Source organism: Hyla sarda, chromosome 12 (assembly GCF_029499605.1).
Source record: "Hyla sarda isolate aHylSar1 chromosome 12, aHylSar1.hap1, whole genome shotgun sequence".
NCBI lineage: Eukaryota > Metazoa > Chordata > Amphibia > Anura > Hylidae > Hyla > Hyla sarda.
Window position 1 is genome coordinate 54927330 of NC_079200.1, and position 22581 is coordinate 54949910.

At 43.5% G+C, this 22581-nt stretch overlaps 1 protein-coding gene across 5 annotated transcripts; it reads left to right on the forward strand.

The window, feature by feature from the left end:
• The first annotated feature begins 560 nt into the window (after positions 1-560).
• Positions 561-19100, forward strand: TUBB1 (tubulin beta 1 class VI). Of its 5 annotated transcripts, none has more exons than XM_056549073.1 (5): positions 561-2443; positions 2569-2684; positions 15862-15970; positions 16069-16179; positions 17054-19100. In XM_056549073.1, exons 4-5 carry the CDS (start codon positions 16119-16121, stop codon positions 18160-18162), a joined length of 1170 nt encoding a protein of 389 aa, XP_056405048.1. In that variant the 5' UTR covers positions 561-2443; positions 2569-2684; positions 15862-15970; positions 16069-16118; the 3' UTR covers positions 18163-19100. The 5 variants fall into 5 exon arrangements, with proteins under 5 accessions (XP_056405048.1, XP_056405045.1, XP_056405044.1 ...); XM_056549070.1 differs by lacking the exon at positions 561-2443 and adding an exon at positions 11013-11178; XM_056549069.1 differs by lacking the exons at positions 561-2443; positions 2569-2684 and adding exons at positions 2698-2906; positions 7423-7592.
• The last annotated feature ends 3481 nt before the right edge of the window (positions 19101-22581 follow it).

The window sequence follows — 22581 nt, forward strand, 5'->3', positions numbered from 1 at the left end:
GGCACCGGAATCAGAATTTCCACGCCAGATGTTCCGAGGTGTGCACATCGCAGCAGAATCCTGATGAATACAATAGGACTCTGCACAGAAATTCGACGTGTGAACATAGCCTTATTGTCCAAAAGTATCCAAAAAGTCTGATAACTGGTGTTATCAGTCTTATTTATGGACCGGACTCCTTAGATGTTGTTGCCATAAAACCTTGTCCTGTTATCAATGCGTCAAAGATTGTCATGAATTTGTATTCCCAGACCCTGTTGTAGTTTTGTGATTTGAAATCTACTTTTGATATCATAACTTACATTATGTCATTGTGTCCTGGACTACAGGTAGATGTGTTTTCCGGTCTTGTGTGGTGAAGGGACCTCATCCTTGCTTTCAGTCTCTGTCCTGATTCCAGTTTTTTTTCGGTGATTCCCTTTCTTCCAGATTCTCCAACATAAAGACCCCCAAACTGTACTTTTAGTGTAGAGAGTCATGTAGACCACACAATGAAAGTTCCAGGTCTACTTTCGTTGTGTGGTCTACATGACTCTCTACAGGTCTTAGGGATACGAATCATGTCCGTGGTTATTATATGGGAACAGGTTTTGCCCCTTATGTTACAGGGATAGTTTCTATGTTGTGTCTTGTAGGGCAATGAACTCCTTAACTTAATGTTCCTCAGATTTTAAAGTATCTATAACACAACAGAAAGGATCTTGGGATAATATTTTCATACAGTTATCTTTGTGTAGTATATGTTTTTCCTTGTTCCTATAGATCTGTAAGTCACCACCAGTGGTATACCAGTGGTGTAATTGGCTTCTGGGTCTCCTGGTGGATCTGAGGATTTGGTCATTCATTGAAGTGGGCTGATAGCCCTGATTCAGGAATGTCCTTTGTTGTAAGTGTTCATCTCTGCCTATTGAGTTGGAACAAATCCGATTGTATCTGATGGCCTGGCTGTAAACAATGGACTTTGTCATGTGTTTTGGGTGGAAGCTGTACGATCTGAGGTATGTGGGTCAAATAATAGGTTTTTGGTACAGGTACGGCTGTATTGTGTTGTCTGAAACTATTATAGGGGTGTCCAAAAAGTGTATTTCTCTATAGGAATAGCGATAACTTTATGTTGATCACTACTCCCCTAGTCTTTTTCCTGACATTAAACCACCTCTTATAAATTATGGAAATGTGATTGTTTTCTTCAGGTATCATCTTTATGTATATTTTTTAGATGCTAGAACTTCTGCCCCAGACAGAAGTTCTAGCATCATCTTATCATGACCAACTGGGGGACAGGGAGAGTGATCCCTAACTGACCCTAAAAAAACTCTCCCTGCCTACTTGCCCATCCATCACAACCAGATATAGCAAACAGGATACAAATACTAACAGGACAGACTATAAACAGGCAAACTGATAAGGAAACATAAGACACTGTTCACACTGGGACACAGAACATACAAACTGGACACCCCACTCTACAGAAGGAGTAGCCATTAATAATAAAGCCAAATAGGCTACTGGTCAGCGGACACACTCCACCGTGTGGACAAAATGCTGACCCAGTAGGAAACATAAATATAATACATGAAACACTAGGCTAGAACCAGATGAGTCTGAATAGACTCCAGAATACCAAACAGGAATATAACATACAAAGCACAGGGTACAAGCTAGACTCAGACACCATGTGAACACAGACAGAGCAGAACGAACAAACAATCCTAAAACCGACTAATGTAACACAGACTAAAATACAAGGAACATGCTATATAACCATGGCTAAAAACCCAGATAAAATGACAAGATAAATACAAGGTAAATGCTCAAGCAGACATAGTCAGAATATATCACAAACAGACATAGTGGCATTAAACTAAATAACCAGCCCCAGAATGCAGGAGAACTCTGGCTAAATAACTCCACCCGAGTTCTCATTCGTTCAGAGCATTAACTATTCCCTACCCAGGTAGAATAGCAAACTGCTCTGAACAAACTAGTGTGTGAATACACACCTAAACAGAAAAATACAAAAACAAATAAATGGACATTACACATCTCCTCTGCCAGGGCAGATTGGTGACTGATCAGGGATATCACTGTCATACAATCCTTCACCCTTTATGATACTTCTCTTCAGCCCCCTGTAACCTTGTTTTCTCTTTATGAAATGTTAGTGCTTTTTTTTTATTTTCCACAGGTAAATACAATTTAATTTCACCATTTCTTACACACACTGACTCCTGTTACCTCCTATTAGTTGTATTATATATTTTCTATTTTTCAGGCATATTGCTGTGAGATTTCTATTCTAACCCTTTGTTGTCTTGCTTGGTCTACTCGTATGTTCTATTTCTATAACTTTTCTATTTGTTTTAACTGCCATTTTTATGCTTTTCAGTTACAATAAAAGAGATAAAGAAATACATGTAGTCAATTAAAGCAAAATGACTCGGTAAACACTTTTATTTTGTTTTAAATGGGCATTGTCAGATTCAGAAAAAATTAATATGTTGTACATCTGCAAAACATTAACCTTTCTAATATACTTCATAAGAAAATCTTATTTCCTTTTTATAGAAATCATGGCGTATAAGAAAAACACCTCAGGGCTCTCTACACAATCCAGAACATAATCCTGTCCAGCTGCAGCATCATCTTTATCCCCGTTAAAGCACAGGTTGGGACAAAGTCCAGTAAGTATGGGTGGGACTACCACTCCTTTGTGCTCACTCCTGTCCTATCAGACTGGAACATGAAAACAGAGAGGAGGGGTTACAGGGCAGCCTGCAGGACTGGATTAAGAGACCCAGCACAGCAGACTCAGGGAGGATGATAAGTCATGCAGAGTGAGGACAGGAGACAGACATGCCCCTCCAAAGTACAGGATGAAAAACTAAATGAGCAACAGATGGAAGGTATTTGGGACAGAAATATAGGTGCCAGAGACATAAAAATGATATGTAAAGTATATGATCAGGATTAGGTACTGAGTACCACTTTTATATTTGTGGGATATGACAGATACTCTAACAAACACTGCCACACATGACTTTGGTAGGTTCAACAAAGTAAGACAAAAGAGACATAAGAATGACGAAGGGGACAGTCAGCAGTGTCACAGGTCAATAATAAAGTATATTTATATTTTTAGCATCCATTGGATTGATTCCAAGGTTTCCAAATAGTCTGGAACAAAATCTATTCTATTAGGTCATGAAATATTTTAATATTTAATATTATAGGTCCTGTGAAAGTAAAGCTGGCCATACACATATGATAGTTGTTGCCCAACAGCTTCCTTCCTCCATACACATGAATTCTGGGTGTATCTTTTATTAAAAAAAATGATATTGTGTTTCATTATAAAAAAAAAAAAGTTTAGATGGCTGTTTTAGATGCTCTATGCCACATTATCTTCCAATTTTCTAGATAAATATGTTACTTAAAGAGAACATATGTTTAGTCCAGGGGTGCCCTGATTCCAATAGGGTTTTAAATTCATGCTACCCCCTCCCAGTTCCTTATATATAGAGGGTTTTCTGTTTGGTTGTCTATCTGCACTTGTCAGAATTGTCTGATTAGAACTTTATTTTAAAAAGAGGTGTTAATGCTAGGCTCAGGGGTTGCGATTAGGAGGCTCAGGGGGTGCGATTAGGAGGCTCAGGGGGTGCGATTAGGAGGCTCAGGGGGTGCGATTAGGAGGCTCAGGGCGTGCGAGTAGGAGGCTCAGGGGGTGTGATTAGGAAAGTCAGGGGGTGCGATTTGGAGGCTCAGGGGGTGTGATTAGGAGGCTCAGGGGGTGCGATCAGGAGGCTCAGGGGGTGCGATTAGGAAGGTCAGGGGGTGCGATTAGGAAGGTCAGGGGGTGCGATTAGGAGGCTCAGGGGGTGCGATCAGGAGGCTCAGGGGGTGCGATTAGGAAGGTCAGGGGGTGCGATTAGGAGGCTCAGGGGGTGCGATTAGGAGGCTCAGGGGGTGCGATCAGGAGGCTCAGGGGGTGCGATTAGGAAGGTCAGGGGGTGCGATTAGGAAGGTCAGGGGGTGTGATTAGGAGGCTCAGGGGGTGCGATTAGGAAGGTCAGGGGGTGCGATTAGGAGGCTCAGGGGGTGCGATTAGGAAGACCAGGGGGTGCGATTAGGAAAGTCATGGGGTGCGATTTGGAGGCTCAGGGGGTGCGATTAGGAAGGTTAGGGGGTGCGATTAGGAGGCTCAGGGGGTGCGATTAGGAGGCTCAGGGCGTGCGAGTAGGAGGCTCAGGGGGTGCGATCAGGAGGCTCAGGGGGTGCGATTAGGAAGGTCAGGGGGTGCGATTAGGAGGCTAAGGGGATGCGATTAGGAAGGTCAGGGGGTGCGATTAGGAGGCTCAGGGGGTGCGATTAGGAAGGTCAGGGGGTGCGATTAGGAGGCTCAGGGGGTGCGATTAGGAAAGTCAGGGGGTGCGATTTGGAGGCTCAGGGGGTGCGATTATTAAGGTCAGGGGGTGCGATTAGGAAAGTCAGGGGGGTGCGATTAGGAGGCTCACTCAGGGGGTGCAATTAGGAAGGTCAGGGGGTGCGATTAGGAGGCCCAAAGGGTGCGATTAGGAGGCTCAGGGGTGCGAATAGGAGGCTGAGAGAATGTGAATTATTTTTGGGGTGTGGGGTGAAAATGAAGCTCCTAATTACAACCCTAAGCCTATCATTCATACTTCATTTTACAATAAAGTTCCTGCCCATCTGAAAATTCAGTGAAAAATAGTAAAACCCTTTATCTTGGGAATGGGGAAAGGGGTGTAGCAAGAAAGTAAAAACGTTGTTGGGATCAGGCACCATAGCCTACAAATGATATAGACACACTATTTTTGGACTCCTCAGTGGTCCTCTTCATGGTACGAGGGGCATGGCCGTTATGTCACGACCCCCGCCGCCAGCACCCAGAGTTCTAAATAAACACTGGGTGCTGCACAGAGGTCGTGGTGGTATCAGCTCATGTATTTCTTTTCTAATCAGAGCATTATCCCCCTTTCCTTGACAAAGTTTCTCAAATGCAGTGATGGATCCCACACATGTCTGCGCACAATGCCTTCTCTCTAAATAATAAAGCCATTCCTCTACATGGAAATGAAAGATCTTAGAAAATTTGGTGCAAATATCCTATTTGTCTATCATCAGAAGACCCATTCACACCAATAGTAGTTTAGTGCAGCGGAATCTCAGAGTAAAGATTCCGTAGTGTGAACATACCCGATGCATTAGATAATAAGACTGATAGGAGCCTCTACCCATAGGTTACGATACCCTTAATCTTATTGGCATGTGATCAATTCTATATGTTTCTCCATTAGTTTCTGTACCTTATCTCAACTACCTTGTTTTGCAGGCAGCAAAAAACATTTCATACAACATCATGTATTAGATCATCCTAGTACAAGAAGCATTGATGCAGACAATTCTATCCTCAACATATAAAGGCTGATAACTTTGAGCAGTAGCTTTGTCCTCTGTGCAACTACTGTACTTCTCTTGAGCTGCCCCCTATCCTCTGGATCTCTCTCTTCCTGGCCCTGGTAGCCCAAACTTTTAAGTTAAAGGTGTACTCCACCCCTAGACATCGTATCCCCTATCCAAAGAATAGGGGATAGGATGTCTGATCGCGGGGGTCCCACAGCTGATACCCCCATGATCTCTCTGCAGCACCCAGAGTTTATTTAGAACTCTGGGTGCTGGCGATGGGGGTCGGGAGTCGTGACATAACGACCACGTCCCCTCCCATAGACTTGCATCAAAGGGGTGTGATGTGACATCACAAGAGGGCGTGTCCATGATGTCACGACCCCCGGCCGCCTGCTCTGAATGTTCTGAATGCTGGGGCAGCGGAGTACCCCTTTAAGATCCCACAGATTCAAAACTCCTTTCCTCGTTCATGCCTTTCATAATAGAAATGGCCGATGGTGGAAGATTAATACTTATTAACTCATATTAGTGCTGTATACCTGCTGAGACCAGATAAAAGTCATCCGATGGAGGAGCAGGATGAATGGGCTGAGCATAGTACACCTAGTTAGCTGCAGTCTCTGCATAATAAAGTGAATTTTCACCCCTGCTACCCCATTACGGAGGCTCTTTTTTCAGGTGCATGATGGGACCTCACCATAACACAATCCTTAAAGACGCACCTCTATAGGTGGTTGCCCAAGCTTTGTAAAACTGCATGACTCTTTTGCTGTGTCTAGTAATGCAGCTCAGCTCCAATGATGTGAATATGGCTGAGCTTCAGTATCACACACAACCTGTGGACAGGTTAAAGGGGTACTCCCGTGGAAAACTTATTTTTTTTTATTTATTTTTTTAATCAACTGGTGCCAAAAAGTTAAACAGATTTTTAAATTACTTCTATTAAAAAATCTTAATCCTTCCAGTAGTTATTAGCTGCTGAATACTACAGAGGAAATTATTTTCTTTTTGGATAACAGTGCTCTTTGCTGACATCATGACCACAGTGCTCTCTGTTGACATCTCTGTCCATTTTAGGAACTGTCCAGAGCAGCAAATGTTTGCTATGGAGATTTTCTCCTACTCTGAACAGTTCTTAAAATGGACAGCAGAGGTCAGCAGAGAGCACTGTGCTTGTGATGTCAGCAGAGAGCTCTGTGTTCCAGAAAGAAAAGAATGTCCTCTGTAGTATTTAGCAGCTAATAGCTACCGGAAGGATTAAGATGTTTTAATAGAATTAATTTACAAATCTGTTTAACTTTCTGGCACCAGTTGATTTAAAAAAAAGTTTTCCACGGGAATACCCCTTTAAGCTCTGGGGGGGGGGGGGGGGGGGGGGTCCGGACCTCCAGTTCTTTCTTATACGATAGCCCATTCATCCAATGATTCTTCTGTTTTGCCTTTAGCCATGCATTTTAGGTTGGATGTTGCATTCAATGACGGGGGTGGGGGGGTGATGGGGGGTGTCTGTGGCAGGTGATAAGTCAGTGTTATATTCTCAGTCACTGGTGTGCGTGGATGAAGATAACACAGAGTTGGTGACGTGGGTTGGGCCATGTCCTATACTGTGGTTACTCCATTGAGACGATTCTGCACAATTAACCTCTTAGCTACTGTGCTGTGTCTGTATAGTAACGAACGTTTAAAAAAAATCCTATTAATCAAGACAATTCTGGATCACACAATGGTTTTTACCCAGCTTTCCAAGACCCCTGAATGGGCCTTGTTTTATTGTGATAGGAATCGGAGGATGACTGACTGCATAAAAGGGATAGATTTCCATATAACGTTCTAGGGAACTCCCATGGAAAGTCACATTGGTGGCCACAAGCAACTAAAATGTCAATGTTAAAAAAAAAATTGACAGAATTCTGTGTATTGTAGATGAATTCTACTAACTCACTGTGTACAACATAACCCACCCCTACACTGTTCTATATACTCCCTGCGGTTAAGCAGAGATAATACGGCTCCCGATGACGTCAGCGCTAGTATATAAACTCCTGGGAAGTTTTGCTGCGTCACACTGTTTGAACCACAGGACAGACCTTACAGACCCTCTGGAGTCCAGGATGCGAGAAATCGTCCATCTGCAGATAGGTCAATGCGGGAATCAGATAGGAGCTAAGGTGAGTGACTTACCATATACCACTAAGTGACACCTATAGAAAGAGAAGTTATCATGGTTGGTCAGTAGATTATAAGATTATTACAGTGTTTTTCAATTATATGTACTGAATATAGATGTAGGACAGTGGTCTCAAACTGTGGCCCTCCAGATGTGGCAAAACTTCAACTCCCAGCATGCCCGGACAGCCAACGGCTGTCCGGGCATGCTGGGAGTTGAAGTTTTGCCACATCTGGAGGGCCACAGTTTGAGACCACTGATGTAGAAGAACCAAATTTGTCATAGACTATATGTCTCTATGACAAATTCACTCCTGTTACATTTTAAAAATTTAGCTCAGCTACATTAGATGTGATTTTGTTCTCTACTGACTGCCCCCAGTAATTCTTATAGCTATAGCAAATACCTGTCTCAGGTGGTCGTTGTGTAAAACGTTTTCCAATAGATATTGTATATAGTTTATATAGTATATATATATATATATATATATATAGTAGATATATATTATATAGTAGATATTGTATATAGTTTTAATGCATCCGCAACCAACCATCTAAGGGTTCACATCACGTTTTTGCCATTACAGTTTTCAATCCGTTTTTCTAAAGGAAACCTTATGGTAAAAAAAAACGGATGGAACAGTATGGGAAAAAGTAAACCGTATGCGTTTTTAAACAGTATACTGTTTTTAAAAGTGCATACAGTTCCGTCCGTTTTTATAGAAAAAATAAAACCATACGTTTTTGAAAATTTAGGATGCAACTTTAGGATGCCAATGCGCATGTGCAAAGTAAAAACCGTATAGGTTTTTCCTGTATGGAACTGTATACATGTGCGTTTCCCCATTGACGTCCATGTTAAAAAAAACTTATGCGGTTGCAGTACGATTTTTAAACCGGAGACAAAATCGTATGGGTTTTTTTTCTATAAAAATGGATGGAACTGTATGCACTACAGTATACTGTTTAAAAACGCATACGGTTTACTTTTTCCCCATTCTGTTCCATCCGTTTTTTTGCCATACGGTTTTCTTTAGAAAAACGGATTGAAAACAGTATGGCAAAAACGTGATGTGAACCCAGCCTAAGGCACTGGTCACATGTTTTTGACCCTACATTGGGCACATGCTCCCAGCACATATGCAAAAGTTTCCATAAGACCGGTTTTGTCTGATGGAAGTAAAAAAAAAAGTGTCTATTTGGCTGGTGTACATTAGTTTTGTCACTGTATAGAAAAGTATGTATCAACTATGGATTTCTACAGTAAAGCATCTAGCAGTGCTTTGAGGTATACATTTTTTTTTAACCATGGGAGCCTTTTAGCCTCAAACTTCCATCGGTGGTATACTTCCATAAACTTCCCAATGTAAAACACTAATGTGAACAGAGCCTTGGGCTCTGATATTCCCAGCACCCTGTATATTCCCAATACCCTGTATCACATTATAGCGGTGTCCGCCGCCCTGTGGATCTGCAAAACTAGAACTTGTATCGGTTAAAGAATGCTAGAAGTTGTAGTTTTGCCACAAGTTGGATACCACTGCAATTTTTTCCATGTTAGGAAACTTGTCTCTGTGCGGGACACATAGTCACGTAACATCCAATACTGCGCAGGGTAGATATAAGGCTGCATTCACACCAAGTTTTGTACATACGGGTGCCGGATCCGGCGGGGGGAGGGGCAAACCGGGCGCTCCCGTACCGCGGCCGGATCAGCCCGTGACTCCATTTACTTTAATGATCCGACCGGAGTCAAACGGTGACTGCAGTCAGCTCAGTTTTGACCCCTATGCGGTTTTGGACTGGACCTAAAACCGTAGTATACTACGGTTTTAGGTCCGGTCAGGAAACAGCATACGAGTCAAAACTGAGCCAACCGCAGTCACCGTTTGACTCCGGTCGGATTTTCACTCTTCATTACCTTCTGTTTGTATCTTTCACTTCTCACAAGTTTATAGGAAGTTTTAGGTTTCTTCCATCGTGCAATGGCCGACTGCACAAGGATGAAAACAAACATCTAAGGTGTCTAGTGGAGAGGCAGAAAACAAACCGAGGGGTCGGTAATCCTGGATCACTTCCAGGCTTTACTTAACTGCAAGAAGAATATGTCTCTATCTGCTTTCTTACAATACACAATTTACAAAACACTAACGCAATTCATTAATAATACTTTATCGATTCTTAACAGTTTTTCTTAGATCTCTGATTGCAGTCATTGAATAGAAACTGTTCTAGTCATGTGATATTCACACAAGTGCTCGGCCCTTTACAGTACAGTGTAACAGGTGATGGGCTCTTAGTACATTGTATCAGGTGCTTGGCCCTTTACAGTACAGTGTATCAGGTGTTCGACCCTTTGCAGTGCAGTATATCGAGTGCTCGGCCCTGTGCAGTGCAGTATATCAGGTGCTCGGACCTTTGCAGTGCAGTATATCAGGTGCTCGGAGCTTTGCAGTGCAGTATATCAGGTGCTCGGACCTTTGCAGTGCAGTTTATCAGGTGTTAGGCCTCTTGCAGTGCAGTATATCAGGTGCTCGGACCTATGCAGTGCAATATATCAGGTGCTTGGACCTTTGCAGTGCAGTATATCAGGTGTTAGGCCTCTTGCAGTGCAGTATATCGAGTGCTCGGACCTTTGCAGTGCAGTATATCAGGTGCTCGGACCTTTGCAGTGCAGTATATCAGGTACGCGGACCTTTGCAGTGCACTATATCAGGTGCTTGGACCTTTGCAGTGCAGTATATCAGGTGCTTGGACCTTTTCAGTGCAGTATATCAGGTGCTTGGACCTTTGCAGTGCTGTATATCATGTACTCGCCCCTTTGCAGTGCAGTAAATCAGGTGCCTGGACCTATGCAGTGCAGTATATCAGGTGCTCGGACCTTTGCAGTGCAGTATATCAGGTGCTTGGACCTTTGCAGTGCAGTATATCAGGTGCTTGGACCTTTGCAGTGCAGTATATCAGGTGCATGGACCTTTGCAGTGCAGTATATCAGGTGCTCGGACCTTTGCAGTGCACTATATCAGGTGCTCGGACCTTTGCAGTGCAGTATATCAGGTGCTCGGACCTTTACAGTGCACTATATCAGGTGCTCGGACCTTTGCAGTGCAGTATATCAGGTGCTCGGACCTTTGCAGTGCAGTATATCAGGTGCTCGGAGCTTTGCAGTGCAGTATATCAGGTGCTTGCTTGGACTGTGCAGTATATCAGGTTCAGTAGTGTATCAGTGCTCTCTAATGTAACAAAATGAGATTTCTATTGAAAACAATGTAGGTTTCTGTTTGATAAGAGCAAAAGGTTAAAAAATTGAACAGTCTGACACACAACATATGTTAGGAAATTGCAGAATAACCTTTATTTGCTGAAACTGCAACATTCCCTTGAATGTAAATAAAGACATTAGATTTTTCTTATTATCCAAGGGATCCATTGACCGTGAATGTATTTGGACTACACTTTGGTCTCCCAGCTGAAGATATATGGACACAATACATTGCGTTTTAACCTCTCTGATCTCCGGTACTAGATTTGTTTGGCAGTCACCTATCCTGAACTGAAATGAAATACAAATTTGGCAGAGCTAAGCGGGTAGGTGGTAGATAGGTACAGTAGTTGTTACTATGCCTCTTCTCCTAGTAAAGCCCATAGAAATTAGAATTTTCCATATGTTAGTAAAGTGCAAGTGGGATCAGAAGCCTTATGGGGCCGATGGCATTGGGTGTGTCCAAGGCGTCACGTTGTGGGGGAGGCTGATAAGAGGACATGGGCAGATCTGCTGAAGGGAGATAGAAGTCTCTTTTTTAGTATTCATCCTTCCTGAGCTCTTTCAGAAAACCACAACTTTTTTCCTGATGGGAGGTCAGACTGCTATGGTCTCCATTATGAAGGGATGTACAGAAATGATCTATGGCCTATATAACCCAAATACTCCAAACATTCTTTTAAAAGGGATTGCCCTTGATGAGAGAAATATGGCAACTTTTTCTTTTCCCCCCCAAAATAGCACCATGCCAGTCCCCAGGTTGGGTCCCTGAAGCTAAGCTGCAGTACCAAACACAACCTATAGTCAGATGTGGCATTGTGTTTCTAATCCTGGTGAACTCTTTTAACCCTTAAATAAGTATACAGCAAAAAACATTCATTAAGATCCCTGAACCTGAAGAGTTCACAATTACATTTCTCATTTACAAACAGCAGGGTCAGAGGTTACAGGACACTGCATTAGGGATATAAAGAGTAGAGATGGCTATATGGGACCAACATTTCTATAGCTAAGATATTTCAGTCCAACTGGGTTTAATTACCTGGCAGAGGGCACCATTGTGTTCGCCATTGCTTTGTTGATACAGTCCCCTAAGGTGTAAAAATGTTATCAATATACAGTGGTCCCTCAACATACGATGGTAATCCGTTCCAAACGGACCATCGTTTGTTGAAACCATCGTATGTTGATGGATCCGTGCAATGTAAAATATAGGACAGTGGTCTACAACCTGCAGACCTCCAGATGTTGCAAAACTACAACACCCAGCATGCCCGGACAGCCGTTGGCTGTCCGGGCATGCTGGGTGTTGTAGTTTTGCAACATCTGGAGGTCCGCAGGTTGAAGACCACTGTTAGAGGAAGTTGTACTCACCTGTCCCCACCGCTCCGGACCGTCACCGCTCGTCACCGCTGCCCGGGACGTCGCCGCGTCCTCGAGGTGTCCCTGACGCTCCGGCAAGGCCTCTGCTTCCCCGGCATCCGCGCACTCCGTCGCCTCCATCACGTTGTTATGCACGCCGCTCCTATTGGATGACAGGACGGCGTGTACAGCGACGTGATGACGACGATGGAGAGCGCCGACGATGCAGGGGATCTCGAAGAGGACGCGCCGGAGCCCCAAGGACAGGTGAGTGACCATCACCGGAGCTCACGGGCTACCGTATACGGCTATTCGGTGGCAGCTGAAGCAGTCAGCGCTGCCGGATAGCCGTTTATGCGATGGCCCCGACATACAAAAGCATCGTATGTTGATACTGCCTTCAACATGCGATGGCCTCTGAGAGGCCATCGCATGTTGAAATTATCGTATGTCAGGACCATTGTAGGTCGAGGGGTCACTGTATAGTATCTCCCATAGGTGAGTCCACCCCCTATATTTTCATGTGACAACTCTGAAGAAATTATACTCTAATACAATGTAAAGTAGTGAGTGCACAGGCTGTATAACAGGGTTTAATGTTGTGTCTCCTCATAATAACTCTACACACAGACATTAATGTCTAAACCTTGGCAACAAAAATGAGCACACCCCTAAGTGGAAATGTCCAAATTGGGCCCAAAGTGTCAATATTTTGTGTGGCCACATTATTTTCTAGCACTGCCCTTAAACCTCTTGGGAATGGAATTCATCAGCACTTCACAGGTTACCACTGGAGTCATCTTCCTTTCCTCCATGATGACATCACAGAACTGGTGGATGTTAGAAACCTTGCGCTCCCCCATCTTCTGTTTTAGGATGCCCTCGGTTGCTCAGTAGGGTTTAGGTCTGGAGACATGCTTAGTCAGATCATCACCTTTACCCTTAGCTTCTTAAGCAAGGCAGTGGTCATCTTAGAGGCGTGTTTGAGGTCACTATCATGTTAGAATACTGCCCTGCAGCCCAATCTACGAAGGGTGGGGATCCTGAACTGCTTCAGTATGTCATAGTACATGTTGGTATTGATGGTTCCCTCAGTGCAGTGCCAGCAGCATTCATACAGCGCCAGACCATGACACTTCCACCACCATGCTTGACTGTAGGCAAGACACACTTGTCTTTGTACTCTTCATCTGGTTGTCACCATACATGTTTGACACCAACTAAACTAAATACGTTTATCTTGGTCTCATCAGACCACACACTATGGTTCCAGTAATCCATGTCCTAAGTCTACTTGTCTTCAACAAACTGTTTGCGGGCTTTCTTGTGCTTCATCTTTAGAAGAGGCTTCCTTCTGGTACAACAGCCATGCATATCAATTTAATGCAGTGTGCAGCGTATGGTCTGAGCACTGACAGGCTGACCCCCCCACCCGTTCAACCTCTGCAGTAATGCTGACAGCACTGACACATCTATTTCCCAAAGACAACAGGCATAGCGAAGCCTGTTCTGGATGGAACCCACTGTATGGTCTTAGCCACCATGCTGCAGCTAAGTTTCAGGGTCTTGGCAATCTTCTTATAGCCTAGGCCATCTTTATGTAGAGCAACAATTCTTTTTTTAGATCCTCAGAGAGTTCTTTGTCATGACGAGCCATGTTTAACTTCCAGTGACCAGCATCAGAGAGTGTAGGAGTGATGACACTAAATTTAAGACACCTGCTCTCCATCCACATCCAAGACCTGACACATAACATCGGGGAGGAAATATAGCTTATTAGGCCCAATTTGGATATTTTCCCTTAGGGGTGTACTCACTTTTGTTGCCAAGATTTAGACATTAATAGCTGTATGTTGAGTTATTTTGAGAAGACACAACATTAAAGGTGTACTCCGGTGGAATTTTTTTTTTTTTTTTTTTATCAACTGGTGCCAGAAAGTTAAACAGATTTGTAAATTACATCTACCTTCCAGTACTTATCAGCTGCTGTATGCTCCACAGGAAGTTCTTTTCTTTTTGAATTTCTTTTCTGTCTGAGCACAGTGCTCTCTGCTCACACCTCTGTCAATGTCAGGAACTGTCCAGAGCAGGAGAGGTTTACTTTGGGGATTTTCTCATGCTCTGGACAGTTCCTGAAATAGACAGAGGTGTCAGCAGAGAGCACTGTGGACAGACAGAAAATAATCCTTCTAGTACTTATCAGCTGCTGTATACTTCAGAGGAAGTTCTTTTTTAATTTAAGATTTTTAAATAGAAGTAATTTACAAATCTGTAGAATTTTCTGGCACCAGGTGATCTAACAAAAAAAAAAAAAATAGTTTTCCACTAGAGTACCCCTTTAACCTCTTTTGGACGCCGGGCGTATGCATACGCCCTGCATCCCATGTCTTTAAGGATATGAGACGTATGCATACGCCCGTGGGAATTCCGGTCCCCACCGCTAGCCGGTTGGGGACCGGACCGGGATGCCTGCTGAAATCATTCAGCAGGCATCCAGGCACATTGCCGAGGGGGGTCCTGAGACCCCCCCATGTCGGCGACCGCAGAAAATCGCATGTGAATTCAGACATGCGATTTTCTGCTATTCCGGGCTGATCGGGTCTCTGGTCTCAGCCCTGATCATCCAGAGGGATAGGAGTGAGGTCGCAGTGCTGCGATCTCCTCCTATCCCCTGCCATTGGTCAGAACTGATTCTGACCAATGGCAGGGCAGGACAGTGGGTTGTCCCCCCATTCTGCCCACCCCTGGATGTCGAGGGGAACGTGGGGAGAAGATGGAGGCCGGTAACTGGAGGAGAAGATGCCTGGGGACCCCCGATCGTCGCTAGAGACTGCTGGATCCTGGCTCAGGTAGGGAAACTACGGTGGTGGGGGGAGGGGGGGGAATGAAAGTGAAAGTAAAGGGATCTTTACTGTGGCAACCACTAGGAAGGCCAAACTGAAACTCCCAGCAAGCCCAGACAGCCAAAGGCTGTCTGGGCATGCTGGGAGTTGTAGTTTTGCAACATCTGGAGACCACTGTTACAGTGGTGCCCAAACGGTAGCCCTCCAGATGTTGCCAAACTACAACTCTCAGCATGCCTAGACTGCCCAGGCATGCTGGGAGTTGTAGTTCTGTAACATCTGTCCCTTCAGATTTTGTAATTTTCATGACATTTTTGAAAATTGCTGCTCTACTGTGAAGCCCTCTAATTTTTTCAAAAAGCAAAAATATGTCCATTTTATGATGCCAACATAAAGTGGACATATTGTATTTGTGAATAAAAATAACATTTATTGGGAATATCCATTTTCCTTACAAGCAGAGAGCTTCAAAGTTAGAATAATGCAACATTTTCATGAAATTTTGGGATTTTTCACCAAAAAAGGATGCAAGTAATGCCGAAAATTTACCACCAAAATAAAGTAGAATATGTCACGAAAAAACAATCTCAGAATCAGAATAATCGGTAAAAGCGTTTTCGAGTTATTAATTCGTAAAGCGATGGTGGTCAGAATTGTGAAAAAGGGCTCAGTCCTTAAGGTGAAAAAGGGCTGCGTCCTTAAGGGGTTAAGCTATTGGATCTTCCTAGAATTTGTACAATGCCTTGCCTCATAACGCTTGAGCCTTGCTTTGAGTTCCTTCATGAACTCTGTGTTTGCTTGTAGTTCTGGGAAGTGATATGTGACGAACATGGTATCGACAATGGAGGAAACTACAGAGGAGACTCCGACCTGCAGCTGGAGAGGATCAATGTCTACTTCAACGAGGCTCATTGTAAGTGTCTTTATGTGATGTACGTTGCTTCTATCTTGTGGACATTTCTCGTACTAAATTTAAGTTTTCATGGATTCCTCTTTGTTCTCCTTCCACAGCCAATAAGTATGTTCCTAGATCTGTGCTTGTGGATCTGGAACCTGGCACCATGGACAGCTTGCGCTCCAGCCCTATTGGACCGCTGTTCCGTCCAGACAGCTTCATCCATGGTAACGTAAATGCATATATGACAGTTTCAAATGTGTTTGAATGACTGAAATGGAAACATATAGATATCTGAAGGAAAATACATGACTGTAGCCCAGAACGTTTAAAAAAAAAGGTCCATTAATTAGGGTGTACTATTGGTGTTCATCTCGGACCTTTACCTGACCACAAAGTGCAAACTTTGCAAAACTATTTACATCAACATTTATTAGCTGGAAAAACCAGACCAGATCACTGTATTAACTGAGATACCAGATTAGACAAATAAACTCATTAAAGGGGTACTCCACTCCCCAGCATTTGGAAAATTTAGTTCCGAACGCTGGAAGCAGGCTTCAGGGGTCACCATGCCCCCTCGTGGAAAAACGCTTCACCCCTTGTGACGTCACGCCCCACCCTCTCAAAGCAAGTCTATGGGAGAGGGTGTGACGGCCGTCACACCCCCTCCCATAGACTTGCATTGAGGGGGTGGGGCGTGATGTCACGAGTGGCGAAGCGCGACAACCCCTGAAGCCCGCTTCCAGCATTCGGAAATAAATGTTCTGAATGCTGGGGAGTGGAGTACCCCTTTAAATGCCCAAATTTATCTCAACTATAGTTAACCCAGATACCTAGAAGTATTCAGACCCATGCGTGTTCCTGGTGAGTGTTGGAATCTGACATTGTGGGTCACAAGAGCAGTTTATGTACCTCTGATATAAGAACACGGTAAAGGGTGGTTTGTAGATTTTTCTGGTTTACACCAGAAGCTAAAAAAGGACAGAGAATTGAACGACCAGGCACAATTTGTAAGATAACCCATTGATGGACTTACCATTCTATGTATTTGGTTTTGTATTTTCAACTGGAATAAGTTCTACATGTCTTGTACAACAGGTAATTCCGGAGCTGGCAACAACTGGGCAAAAGGCCACTACACAGAGGGTGCAGAGCTGATTGAATCTGTGATGGATGTAGTGAGAACAGAGAGTGAAAACTGTGATTGTCTTCAAGGATTTCAGCTGGTGCACTCACTTGGAGGAGGAACAGGCTCTGGAATGGGCACTCTCCTTATTAATAAGATTCGGGAAGAGTACGCAGACAGGATCATGAACACCTTCAGCATCATGCCTTCACCCAAGGTGTCAGACACTGTGGTGGAACCTTACAACGCCATCTTGTCTATCCACCAACTAATCGAAAATACAGATGAGACCTTCTGCATTGACAATGAGGCTTTGTACGATATCTGCTTCCGCACCCTGAAGCTGTCAAACCCAACCTATGGCGACCTTAACCATCTGGTGTCTATGACAATGAGCGGGGTGACTACTTCTCTGCGTTTCCCAGGCCAACTCAATGCTGATCTCAGAAAACTTGCAGTCAATATGGTACCTTTTCCCCGTCTGCACTTCTTCATGACCGGGTTTTCTCCTCTAACGTCTCGAAGAAGCCAACAATATAAAGCTCTAACAGTACCAGAACTAACCCAACAGATGTTTGACTCAAGGAACATGATGACAGCCTGTGACCCATTCCACGGCCGTTACCTGACAGTGGCTGGAATCTTCCGTGGTCAAATGTCCACCAGAGAAGTAGATGAACAGATGTTGGCCATTCAGTCCAAGAACAGCGCCTACTTTGTGGAGTGGATTCCTAACAATGTCAAGGTGGCGGTTTGTGACATCCCACCCCGTGGTCTTAAGATGGCGTCTACCTTCATTGGCAACAACACTGCCATTCAAGAAATCTTCAAACGAATTGCTGACCAGTTCTCAGCCATGTACCGAAGAAAAGCTTTCCTCCACTGGTACACAGGAGAGGGCATGGATGAGATGGAATTCACTGAGGCGGAGTGTAACACCCATGATTTGATTGCAGAATACCAGCAGTACCAGGATGCTACAGCAGACATGGACTATTTTGAAGAGGATGTTGAAGAAACTGAAGTAGTACAAGTAACAGAGACTGTACAAAAGGTTTACTTTGCATCAGAGCAACAGTAAAACCAATGAAAAGTTCCAAGTAACACTTGTGCGATAAATACTCTTTCAAATGGCCATACAGCGGCCAACTTTTAGCCAACATGTATCTAGTGATCCATCTGAAAATATCCTAGATCTCTATGTAGTTCAGGTCATAAGAGCTGTGGCCTGCAACTTAAAACTACAAATCATAGCATTCCCTGAGCCTTTGCCGAAATTGGACTTTAAAGACAAAAGGCTATAACATTGCTCACTTTGTATATTTTATGTATATATATATATGGCTGTTGGCATCTGTTTTGTAGGCCATTGTGAATATACAGGAGGAGGATGCGCAAAATTACTTTTTTTTTTTTTTATGTAGAACATAGAAGGTGATTTATCAAAACCTGTGTAGAGGAAGAGCAACCAGTCAGATTGCCCATAGCAACCAGTCAGATTGCCCATAGCAACCAGTCAGATTGCTTTTTTTTCCCCCCACAGGTCTCTTAAAAAATGAAAGAAGAAATCTGATTGGTTGCTATGGGCAACTGCACCACTCTTCCTCTACACAGGGGTTGATAAATCTCCCCCACAGAAAACAAGCTCTTTGCCATATGCTTAATGCCATAGCCACATATAGCAAACCCCTTATCCTGACCAGATTTTACTTGACAGAATTTTAGTCCACCATACATTGGGGGGGGGATTTATCAAAGCCTTTAGGGTACATTCACACGGGAGTGCATCCGCAGCATATTTGACACAGCACACACAGAGTTAAAGCAGAGTAAATTCCCTACTGCTGCTGCCATAGCTCTGTGTGTGTCTGCTTGTGAGAAATCCGCAGTCACGAGCGGACACACAAAGCTACGGCAGCAGGCAGCTCATTGTGCCGTAACTGTGTGTGCAGGCAGCGCATCCGTGGCATCAAATACCCTGTTGATGTGTTCCCGTGTAAACGTACCCTTAGACCAGTGGTCTTCAAACTGTGGCCCTCCAGATGTTGCAAAACTACAATTCCCAGCATGCCCGGACAGCCGTTGGCTGTCCGGGCATGCTGGGAGTTGTAGTTTTGCAACATCTGGAGGGCCACAGTTTGAAGACCGCTGCCTTAGACAGTTTTATTTGCAGTAGTTTGGCACAAAAAAGTTGCATGCAACTTTTTTTTAGCCTTTTTGCCACACAGCCGATTTGTGAGATATCACTGTTCTCAGTCAAATCACCATATGCGGATGCAGTGTTCTCAAATTAATCACTGCCACTTTCTGTGGAAAACTCCCAAACCCCCTCTTTTGGCGCAAGTCACCACCAAGCAGGGAATAAACTTAGAAGAATAGACTAGCCTTAGACAATTGGTACAAAACTACAACTTCCAGCATGCCCTGACAGTAAGGATATGCTGGGAGTTGTAGTATTGCAACAGCTGTCAGTCATAGGTTGGCGCTTGCTTCACTAACATGTGTCTCTCTATATGGTACACAACTACAACTCCCAGCATGCCCTGACTTATTAACTTATTAACACGTTTACCACAGATAATGATAAATTCCCCCCATTATATTTTTTTGCTTTTTTCTTTGAGAAGACTGCATTTCATAATTCCAGGTTTCAAAAGGATTTTGTGCCCCAGCTTCTACATACAGGGGTTCAGTTGTTTCCAGGATGACCACTGTTAACATTTTGGTCTTAAAGGGGTACTCCGGTGAAAAACTTTTTTTTTTTTTTTTTTTTTTAAATCAACTGGTGCCAGAAAGTTAAACAGATTTGTAAATGACTTCTATTAAAACATCTTAATCCTTCCTGTACTTATTAGCTGCTGAATACTACAGCGGAAATTCTTTTTGAAACACAGAGCTCTCTGCTGACATGAGCACAGTGCTCTCTGCTGACATCTCTGTCCATTTTAGGAACTGTCCAGAACAGCATATGTTTGCTATGGTGATTTCCTTTTACCCTGGACAGTTCCTAAAATGGACAGAGATGTCAGCAGAGAGCACTGTGCTCGTGATGTCAGCAGAGAGCTCTGTGTTCCAAAAAGAATTTCCGCTGTAGTATTCAGCAGCTAATAAGTACAGGAAGGATTAAGATTTTTTTAATAGAAGTAATTTACAAATCTGTTTAACTTTCTGGCACCAGTTGATTTAAAAAAAAAAAAAAAAAGGTTTTCACCGGAGTACCCCTTTAAGTTTTTTAAAACTATGTACTGTAGAAAGGTGATACTAGACAGCCTATTAATACAAGCATCTCTGAAATTACCACTTTGGTTGGATCTTCCAACCATTCACACAAGGCACAGGTCCAGACTGATTTTTTACCATTAAAATGGCTTTGGGTTCCAATGGTCCAGGAATGACCATTGTATAATAGAACAGAAGACATCACGCTGATTAAAGGGGTTATCCAGGAAAAAACTTTTTTTTTTTTTTTATGTATCAAATGGCTCCAGAAAGTTACAGATTTGTACTTCTATGAAAAAATCTTAATCCTTTCAGTACTTATGAGCTTCTGAAGTTATGGTTGTTCTTTTCTGTCTAAGTGCTCTCTAATGACACGTGTTTCGGGAACCGCCCAGTTTAGAAGAGGTTTGCCCTGGAGATTTGCTTCTAAACTGGGTGGTTCCCGAGACAGGTGTCATCAGAGAGCCCTTAGACAGAAAAGAACAACCTTAACTTCAGAATCTCATAAGTACTGAAATTATTCAGATTTTTTTTATAGAAGTAATTCACAAATCTGTTTAACTTTCTGGAGCCAGTTGATATATATAAAAAAAAAAAAGTTTTTTCCTGGATAACCCCTTTAACCCCATTTATTTGTTATCTCAGACTGGCCGCTTAGGGTGCAGTCTTTTCCAAGAGCACCCATTACAACTTTATAGACCAGTGGTCTCCAACCTGCGGACCTCCAGATGTTGCAAAACTACAACTCCCAGCATGCTGGGAGTTGTAGTTTTGCAACATCTGGGAGGTCCGCAGGTTGGAGACCACTGTTATAGACTATGGCAGTGTTTCCCAAACCAGTGTGTCTCCAGTGGCTGCAAAACTACAACTCCAAGCATGCATGTAGTTATAGTTTTACAACAGCTGGAGGCATGCTGGTTGGGAAACACTGAACAGTAAGGTCTTTATATTTATTTTAAAAGAAGCCACATTACCTTGGTCGGCTGATGTTAGAACAATATGGAGGCTTTAACTATCATCAGTGTTTACCATCGCTTACTTTCATATGTATACTCTTAAAAAAGTACAAGACTGCTGTGTTTGCTTTTTTTCTCGACTTTGCTTGTGTTTGACTTTTTGTGCCTAATTTGTATAATAAAGTAATCATTTCATTAAGGGGGAATAGCAAACCACTTTAATGTAAATTCTACGGTATATAACTTTAAAGATGTATACCATGGCTCCCCTGACCTCATGACACCACCTGTGCTCCAGCAATCATACCTTGACTTAAAAGCATAGAGCTGAAATTGAGGTGGATTGTTAAAGGGGTACTCTGGCCCTGAGACATCTTATCCCCTATCCAAAGGATAGGGGATAAGATGTCTCACCTCGGGGGTCCCGCCGCTGGGGACCCCCACATTCATGTATTCGCCACCCACCTGTTTGAGCTGCACGCCGCGGTGCCAGCTCAAACAGCCGGGTGGCAACCATGGGGCCAGAGTATTGTGACATCACGACTCCGCCCCCGGGTGACGTCACGATACTCCGGCCTCGTGGTCGCCATCCAGGCTGTTTGTGAGCTGGCACCGCGGCGTGCAGCTCAAACAAGTGGGTGGCGAATAAAAGATTGCAGGGGTCCCCAGCGGCAGGAGACATCTTATCCCCTATCCTTTGGATAGGGGATAAGATGTCTCAGGGCCGGAGTACCCCTTTAAAACAACAAACCATACACACTTTCATATAATAAGTGCTGAAAACACCAGGTTGGATACTACTATACCCAACACCTCATGAGTTGATGCATCACCCTAGAAGTCTGCAGACAATACATGTGTCACTTACCAGATACTAACTTTGTTATTACTCATATTGGTTTGATATCAAGTTTCCTTACATCATACTGAGAAAGATATTAGAAAAAGTGCAGACATGTGAGTTGATCATAAGACCACATTACCCACAACTATCATCGTCTTGGTTCCTTTTTCAGGGCACTTAATCTCCAGCATCTGTAAGGAGTCCGTATTCCGTAACCAGAGTTTTAGAGATCACGCAAGATGATGAAGCCTACAGCAATGATGCCTTCTGGGGGAGGGAAGCAGCTACCATGTAAGGAACAGGAAACATCTGCACAACAGTGTCCCCTGAGATAAACCAAAACCGAAAAAGTGAAGTAAAACAAAAATGTCTGGGCAATATCAATACAAATGCTGCATTCTCTTCTCTAATAGTGTTGTAGACTAGCAGGGATTACCAAACAACCAAATGTCACTTTATAGGTACAGAAAAGCACATTCTG

Coding starts and splice junctions, on each gene's coding strand:
- TUBB1 (XM_056549069.1), top strand. CDS start 2,831: ATGCAGAGTGAGGACAGGAGACAGACATGCCCCTCCAAAGTACAGGAT. Junction 2,907..7,422: donor AAATGAGCAACAGATGGAAG/GTATTTGGGACA, acceptor GCGGTTAAGCAG/AGATAATACGGCTCCCGATG. Junction 7,593..15,861: donor GGAATCAGATAGGAGCTAAG/GTGAGTGACTTA, acceptor GTTTGCTTGTAG/TTCTGGGAAGTGATATGTGA.